Source organism: Frankliniella occidentalis, unplaced genomic scaffold (assembly GCF_000697945.3).
Source record: "Frankliniella occidentalis isolate FOCC.00 unplaced genomic scaffold, Focc_3.1 Scaffold115, whole genome shotgun sequence".
Taxonomy (NCBI): Eukaryota; Metazoa; Arthropoda; class Insecta; order Thysanoptera; family Thripidae; genus Frankliniella; species Frankliniella occidentalis.
This window is the reverse complement of record NW_026267243.1, coordinates 444,914-453,727: the sequence shown is the minus strand read 5'-3', so window position 1 is coordinate 453,727 and position 8,814 is coordinate 444,914. Positions and strand designations below refer to the sequence as shown.

Below are 8,814 nucleotides of genomic sequence, written 5' to 3'. Positions count from 1 at the left end.
GGTGCAGTGGGGGCGCGAGGCGCGGGGCGCTCCGGGGAGGGGTTGGGCGGCCCGGGGTGTTGTTGTTGGGGCCGGTCACTCCCCGTGACCTTTTCTGCACGAGAAGCAGTCAGGCGGCGGGCAGGTAGCGGGCCCGGGCCCCTCGGCTCACCTCGCACCGCCCCGGCGCCGCGCCGCCCGGCACCGCCCCGGCACAGCCCCGGCGAGCGGCGCCCCGAGCGGAGCCAGCGGAGCGCTCACGTGACCCGAGACCACTACGGACAGCATACCGCGCCGCGCAGCGCCGCGCGCTCGCCGCCGAGGGGGAGTTTATCGGCGACCTGCCTGACCCCCGTGTCGACCTGCTCGCGGCGCGCCCCGCGGCCCCGGTGGCGGCGGCGCGCCCCCCGTCGGGCGTCGAGGTCGCCGCCACCGCCGCCGAGCGCGACCAGGGCGCCAACGCCGGGGCCGCCATGTTCAAGTGCTGGTGGAACCGGAGGCGCCGCCACTCGTCCGGTCGGTATGTGCGCTTCACCCGCGTCGAGCCCGAGGGCAGCCTGCGCACCGTCTCGCGCCCCGTGCGCCCCAGCACCCTGGCGCTCAACTCGGCGTCCCTGGCCACCGTGGCCTGTGGCGCGCGCAGTGCCGTGGCCGTCGTCGCGCCGGGCCTGGAGGTCGCACGCAGCACCGCCACCTACGCGGCCCCGGCCACGCCCGCCATCGTCGTGGAAGACGCCGACGCCGAAACCGACGACCTGGAGTGCGAGGTGGCCCTCGGGCACTGCGAAGATGTGGCGCCAGTGGACCGGCCGCCGACCCCCGCCGTGGTCTCGGAAGACGACGACGACGAGGTGGAGATCCGCAGGCACAACGACAGGCCCAGGATGACGGCCAGGGCAACGTGCCGCTACCCCCGGCGGCGGCGCGGCCGCTGCAGACCGTCGCCGACGTCGTCCCGGGTCATCCCGTCGATACGGATCAGCCCGCGGGTCGGCACGCTGCCCGGCGGCGCTCTCGACCTGGGCACGGCCTCCAAGAGGTCGTCGCCGCTGCCGGGGACCGCGGAGCGTGGCATCCTGACCCGCGTCCGTAAGAAGAGCTACCCTTTCGAGGACGGCAACGACGAGGTCTTCTTCATCCGCGAAAACGAAGACGCCGAGCCCGAGGCCATCAAGGTGCAGCTCTTCGACGTCGAGGTGGTCACCGTGACCGCCATCCCCCAAGACGGCGGCGAGGAGGGCGGCGGCAACACGCTCTACCTCGTCGACGGCTACCCGTCCTCCACCGAGGGCGCGACGGACCAGGACGACGGCGGCTTCGAGAACAGCGGCTTCGTCGACGACCCGAACGACTCGGACGGCGGCACGCACCACGTCACGGCGCAGCGACACGTCCAGGTGAGGGCGGCGTCAAGGATTTGGCGACCAGGTGTCGAGAGAGTCGAGCGCCCGACCCACCAGCCGGCCACGCCCGGGACCTGCCGTGCCGCCACAGTGCGGTGGGCTGCCGCGGAGGGGGAACGGGGTAGGGGCGCTACCGTGCCTCCAATTTCCGCCCCCCGCCCCCTCCCTCGCCTTCGGCTGGCGCTGAGCCGCGCTGAGCCGGGGGCGGGCCGGGGCCGCGTTCGCCGCGACGGGCTCCGGGTTCGCTGTTCTGCCCTCGGACGCGACCCAGCGGAGCCCCAGACCAGGGATCGGCCAGAAAATACGTCTACTTTTCTCCGATTCGTGTAGCGAATTCCGGGAGGTATAGGCGCCTGCGAAACTCGGGGTAGGCCAACCCGCAGTACACGCGTGTACCACAGGCGAGATGTTGCCTACCTACCAGGCGGTATGAGGGCTATCAGAGCATGAGCTTGGCTGGTTCGACACTTTTTTTTTCCTGTTTTGTTTCTTAAACTACGATCCCCGTGAAGAATTTATTGCAAAAAATAAATCTGCAGTCTTTTTTTTTATAATTAAAATCAGAAATACTTCGACAAGTCTACAACAATGTCAAATTGTGACGGACGTGTGTACTACTTGCTGGGCGGTGATTCTATATTAGCCGTCTGAATGGGTGGCTGGCTACGATGCTCGGGCTCGGGTGGCTAGAGAGGAGAGCGAGACAGAGGGAGAGAGACAGAGGGAGAGAGACAGAGGAGAGAGAGAGAGAGAGAGAGCGGAGTGGCCCGGGCGGTGGCGCTCGGGTCCGAGGCCCCAGATAGCGGCGCCGGGGGATGCGTCCGCGGCGCGTTGCGAGGTCTTAATTACCATTCTTCATCACGGCCGCTGGGTTGGCCGCCAACTAAATCAAGAACTTGCGCTGTTGCTCGCGCTGCCGCACCGTCTTCCCCTCGCGCGCGCGAGCGCACGCCCCGGGTCGCCGCTGCTGCTGCCGGCTCCAGCTGGGGGTGACCGTCCCGACTTCCGGCCGAGCGTGCGCGCGGGCCGTCCTTCCGTCTGGTCCGTCCTTCCGGACTCGCTGTCCGGCTCTCGCCACAGACGTCCAGTAGCAGTGCTTGCAGCAGTACACCCTTTACTCCGCGCGCTTCCTCTCCTTCGCAACTTTGGGCGGCGGGAACTTGGAGATTGAATTTGTTTTGTAGTGGAAGGTACGGCGATGCGGCGGCTCGTCGCGCGCAGTCCGTCTCCGCTCGGGATGGAGCTGCTGGGCGACGGGACGGCCCTCGAACTCATCAGAGAGCAGCACCGGAAGTACCTTATTCACTTGGGCCGGCAGTTGTTTCGCCCTCCGGGGCTCCCAGGCGCCACCCGACGACCGGCCGAAGGGGGGGAGGGGGTACGAAGTGGGAAGGGGCGTCACGATAAGGGGACGGGGGGGGGAGACACACCGCAACTTGCAGACAAGGATCAAGAATGCTGGAGAGTAGTCCAGGGGAACTGGTGCAAGAGGTTGGGTTGGGAGGGGGGGAGGAGTTGCAGGACTACTACTGGAGGGCTAGAGGGCCCTTGGCGCTGGCCTGCCGACGGCCCCGGCCCGAGCCTCGCTTCGATTGGCCTCTATACAGGGATGGGAAAAATTTAACTAAACTAGTTTCTGTAACTGTAACTAGTTACAATTTGCAGCAACTGAAACTGTAACTAGTTTCATTTTCAAACTAAATAACTGTAGCTGTAACTAGTTACATTTTTTTCTGTAACTGTAACTAATATCAGTTACAGTTATTTTTGCCCAGTAGAACTTTTCAAAAGTATGAGATTTCTTTTCTGTTTATCCACATTCTGTTGCAATTTGCTATCTGGAGTCTGCGGCATTCAGAGGAATGAAGGAAAAGGAGCTGGAAAGACGGTATTGTTTCGGCTCATCTGGGGTCTGGGCAGGCCTGTGCAAGGAAGGTGGCGAGGTCGAGGAGGAAGACCCTTTTATTTACTGCATGTCAATTATACGTATATCCGTTTCAACAGAGCGGTCTTCGAGATGCTCTGCCGCATTTGTCACGGTTCACATTCGCCCGGCCTTGGCGACCTTGGGTTAGCCGCCCGCTTGTCCGGCAATAGTCGCAACACTCTGTACCTGCTGCACAAAAACAAGGATGCCCCCTATCCTTCCCCTTACCCCTACCCGCCCGCACCCGTCCACCGCTAGCCCCTTCTGACCCTCGCTAGACGACGAGGAAAGCAGAGTTTTGCGGACTTTAAATAATGCGTAATCGCCTACCTTGCAAACAATTTTTCCATTACAAAATAATTTATAGAAAACAACGACCAATTTAACTCAAAAACTACCGGGATAACTGTAACTAGTTACAATTTTTGGCGAAAAAAATGTAACTGTAACTGTAACGGCAATCTTTAAGAAAAAGTAACTGTAACTGAAACTAGTTACATTTTTGGGAAAACTAACTGCAACTGTAACTAGTTACATTTTTAAAAGGAACTTTCCTATCCCTGCCTCTATACCTCGCGGTTCTCGACTGCACGGCCGGGTGTTCCATCCTAGTACCGCTGTTCTTAATCGAGCCTCATTTATTCCTTTTTCTTTTAAACCCGAATAATACAAAGACACGTATTGTTAATAGTTCGTTTGTTTTCAGGAGCGGACTTTTGTGCAAAGCCTAAAGCCACCACGAAAAAGCGGTTCTAGCTTAGAGTTACCCTCAAAGCGTTTCTTCGCAATAAAATACAAATTGCAAGGATACACTGTGCAGGTTGCTGCTCTCCTTTCCCGGTGCGGCAAAAAACAATAACACTGATTTGTAGCATGCAAAATACTTTGTAGGTATATTACAACAGTGCGTGGGAGGTGGGCGCGGGTCAAATTTGGCAAACTTTCTCTTCCATTCATCTTTATTTCGCGGCTCCGTTGGGGCGCATTCCTTACCGGCCGCGGCGGTGAGGTGCGCGATGCCTCCCGCGGGTAAATTGTCTCATTTGTAATCTCCCGCCCGCGCGGAGCTCCCTGTCAGCGCCTTCCCCCCTACTCCCCCTTTTCCAACCGGAGGACGAGGTGGGGGGCGGGCCCCCGACACTAATGCAACACCCAATTTAACTAGTCGACAGCTAATTTAATCGCAGGTCTAAGCTCCGTCGGTGTGCAATATGAGGAGGGGGGAGGAGGGGTGGACGAACGCCTCCCCTGGCGCTGCACGTCCCGTGACGGGAGAGGGAGGGCGGGAGCGGGGAGGGGCTTTACCCCTTTCGCCCGGCTCGCCTCCCTCCCTCCCGCCGCCGCCGCACTCTTCGAATATTCAGCGCGCCGGTTTGTCAAACTTGTCCGGCAGCCGCCTCTGCCCCGGCAGCTCCAACTGCCCGCTCCAACGTGGCCGCGGCGCAACCAGCCATTTGCAACCGAGAGGCAATCCCGCACTCAATTCCCCCTTTGTTCGAATTCCTTCTGGCTCTGATTGGATTTCCATCAGCGGCGCCGTTGGAGAGGAGGGAGGGAAGGAAGAAGGGTGGGAGAGGGGGGGGTTAATAGAAATCTCCACCTGAGCTCCGACCGCGCGCGGCCAGAGGAGCAGCTGAGCGCACCCTACGTACACTGCCACTGCAAAAGAGTATGCCGCCCTTCCAAAGTAGTGGTACACGGGAAACGCTAGGGTGTGAATGTCGCACACTTGAATAAGGTGTGTGAATGCGCATCCGGACATTGCCCCCATGTGTGTACGGATGGCGTTTGCACACACCTGTAAGTGCGCGACATTCACTCACTTAGGTTCAAAGAGTTGCAGCGATACCGAAAACCTCTCGAGCAGTAGCAGTTGGCGATGACATCTGGCAGCCCCGGCGCACCGATTGCCAAACAATAAGTAACTGAAAGCCCTACACTATCCAAATTATAATCGTTGTTATCCAGCAATCCAACACCACCGGAAGCTCGAGCGGACCCCTCCGCGTTGTTTGTGTTGTCCCGTTTTCATTGGATTTCGGTGTAAAAACGTTGTGTAGACTGTCGCCGCCACGCGACCCCCACAAGCGATAGCGAGTGTGTACAGGAGATTATCTCCGCGGACATGCACCGACGCGCCGCAAATATTGTGGCACTAAAGAGGGAAGGTGGCTCATCCAATCAATAGATAGTGAGACGGGGCGTCGTGATTATGTTCGTGTTCTACAAGTTTACGGACACGTTTTATATGTGGCGCTACTCTGCTCATGTCCGTGTGTGTGTGTGTGTGTGTGTGTGTGTGTGTGTGTGTGTGTGTGTGTGTGTGTGTGTGTGTGTGTGTGTTTGGAATTGAAAGAAGGCCAGAGGTAGATGAATAGGGGTTGGTTACGTAAGGTATAAAAGGGTGAATTCTAGGAAGTGAACCCAGCGCGCCAGAAAGTCGTGGCGCCCCCCCCCCCCCTTTTCTCTTCGTTTCCACTCGCAAAACCGTAACTGAAACTTTTTTCATATGAAAGATGGTGGACGACGAGAGAGAGAGAGAGAGAGAGAGAGAGAGAGAGAGAGAGAGAGAGAGAGAGTCGGGAAAAGGAGAAGAGGAAAGGGAGCGAAAGATGTCGGGGAAGGCCTTTTGCTCGCTTCCCCGAGGAGAATCATCATCATCGTTTGGTCCGTTTCGTTCGTTCCACTTTTCCAGCTTTATACGTCACAATGTCAGAATGCGATCTCTCAGAAGAATTCGACCCCCCGGGCCTTTGCCCCACCCCAGGGGGTCGTAAGCCTATCAGGGCCCTTCAATTAGGGCGATATGGTGATGGTGGTGCCAGCGTGTCAACCGGCGTGCCTCGGCCTTGGGAAGGGGGTGGGGGGGGGGGGGTGCTGGCGACGGAACCACCCCGCCCCGCGTGTTTCCCCTTCTTTTGTTTATCCCACCAGACCCCGTCGAAGGGACCCCTCCCCCCCCCCTCTCTCTCTGCCTCTCCTTCGACATTCTCGCTGGTAAGCTGATTTCTTTCGGGTGTCTTTAACCAGACGTTGACACGCTCACCCCACGGACAAACTTTGACGGTTTCGAAATTGACTGTAAGAAATACTGTCAGACGATATTAAAGTCAGACGCAGCTGCAGCGTTACATCCAGTTTCAACACGAAGTCTTACACAAACACCGTCCACGATAACAGTATGACTCGAAAATTGGACGAAGTTAAAGCGAAGCGATAGCGCTTTGGATGTAAGAAGACGCCGAATAATCTAGAATAACCTAGCTCATTTAGGGTAGGAAGATATCACTCAAGGAGGGCTAAAATGCCACATCAGTGAGGTCAAACTGATGAGACTGTATGCGTTTGATCCGAATCGAAGTCCGTGAAGCGCATACGAACTGACAGTACAGAGCGAACTTGATGCCCATCTCATTGTGCAAATCTCGACTTTTCACAGTAACGGCGCAGTGTTTTTCCCTGTGGTTCCGGGACGTGACACGTTCCAATTACGAAGGGAAGACGGCAAAGACAAAAACAACGGGATATAGCTTTGTGCACCGCGCCATCTTTTCTTTTGTCTCGCCGTGGAGGTAGTTTTCCTTGTTTTTCCTCTTTTTTCTTTTAATTATGCAGTCAAGCACGAGCACGCATAGTGTTCAAAGCCTTGTCTTGTTTTGCTCTTTCTTGTCGTGTTTGGACCGAGCGCTGGCCGCTGGCCTCAGCCGATTTTGTGTCCGATTGTTTGCCGAAAGCACAGTTTGTTTTGGTCGATCTCGAGCTAATTATGCACAACTTTGCATCCGAAGCTCGCATCCATCGGCGAATAGCGAGCCAGGAGTCTTAGCGGGGAATCAACATAAAACGCTCGTTTACAATCATCATGAGACCTGTCAAAGCCATAATAATCCAATTCCTGTTATTCACAAATTCATCTTTCTAATTTTGTAAATTGTGGGAGGGTGGGTGTGGGATTTCCCCTCTCCTCATAGTATGGTTCTTCATTTTCTTTTTTAGTTCCCCTCTACTTTTAGCAGAGTTTTTCCTCCTACTATCTATTTCCCAACATCGTTCGTCGGGGAGTGACCGAAGAGCGAAACTTTCCCCAACAGTGTGCAGCGCAGAGGTCGGATAAGATCAGCAAACTCCTGACGAGAATGTATGGCACGGGGCTCCAGCACCCGGAGTTATTGAACAGAGCACCTTCCCGGCGGCTCCTGCGGCGACGACTTTGAATTGTAATAAAAGTTCGCGCCAGAAAATAAATTCCGGCGCGCGGCCCAATCAGGGCGCGCGCGGGGCGTCGTCGTGTTGCGCCCATGGGGAAGGTGGGGGGGGGGACACAACACGGGAGAGGCTGTGGCGGGGCGCTCTGGGAAGTTACTTACTTGGCTGTTGACTTTAATTCCCCCTCTCCTCGCATCTTAGCAGGCCTTGAGCACCCCGAGGCGTAAGTGCCCCTCCTCCCCCATCAGCCACTTACCCCCTCCCCCCTTTCTCACCCCCGAGGTCCAGGAAGGCGCGACCGAGGGCGCGACGTCCCTTTTTGCAAGCAGCATTCTCTTTCTCACCCCCTAACCCCCCCCTTCACCCCACTCCTCCGCCTACTTGGACTTGCTGCTGCGCTAAATTTATCGTTCTTCGATGCCATCTTCATTTTTTTTTCACGTTCCAACGTCAACGGAGAAAGTTTTTAAGCGCCGCAAGAAATAAATAGATGTCTCGAGTAGGCTTGAAGGCAATAAGGAAAATTACTGCAAGCGCTTGAACAGCAAACCCAAGTGTGACAATGCCGCCTACAGGGAACCTGTTCGCCGCCAAAATAGTCAACAGAGGCAGCAAAGCGCCTGCTGGGTAGGCAACATGAGCAGTGGTGAGTGCACGGCAGTGTCGAGATTGCCTACCCATCAGGCTGTCACCGCACCAGTCGCGCAGAGCCATCGCTAGGGTTGTAAATTTTCCAAAATTCCCGGAAAATTTCCGAAAAATTCCCGAAAATTCCCGAAAAAAACGGAAATTTTCCCAAATCTGGAAAGTTTTTCGTTTTTCCTCGGAACGTTTTTTGCTCTTTTTGGAAATTTTCCGGAACTTTTCCGGAAACTTTCCAGGGCTTCCAACCCTAGCCATCGCATTCTTTTGGAACTCCTACAGGTTTTCTGTTCTTTTAAAGGGCAGGGTTGATTGTATCTTCTTGGTTCAGCGGAATGGAATGAGAACGGACGATATTTTCCAGCAAAGTATCAAAACCAGGACTTGGACTTGGATGAGCGGAAACGTGCAACGTTTCTACACTCTACAGGCGCACGGTTAGGGCAGATGCAAAATTGGACTCTCAAGCCAGACAGAGTCACCGCGCTGTTCGCTGACGATCCGATTATTCCCGTTTGTTCTTCAACATGCAAATATTTTCCCCTCCAACCACCGAACTCCTCAGTGTTACTTTGCTGAAGATTCCATTCCATCTTCCTCTGCTGATGTTGGGGGGAGAAGATAAGAGCATGCGAGAGAGACAGAGAGAGAGACAGA

The 8,814-nt window shown here is 56.2% G+C and overlaps 1 protein-coding gene across 1 annotated transcript in view; it reads left to right on the top strand.

Moving 5' to 3' along the window:
• Positions 1–9: 9 nt before the first annotated feature.
• Positions 10–8,814, top strand: part of LOC127749986 (uncharacterized) — a 35,419-nt gene continuing 26,614 nt past the window's right edge. The window contains exon 1 of the mRNA XM_052270254.1: positions 10–1,376. Within this exon, the coding sequence (XP_052126214.1) occupies positions 453–1,376 (924 nt within the window). The 5' untranslated portion in view covers positions 10–452. The remainder of the gene's footprint in view (positions 1,377–8,814) is intronic.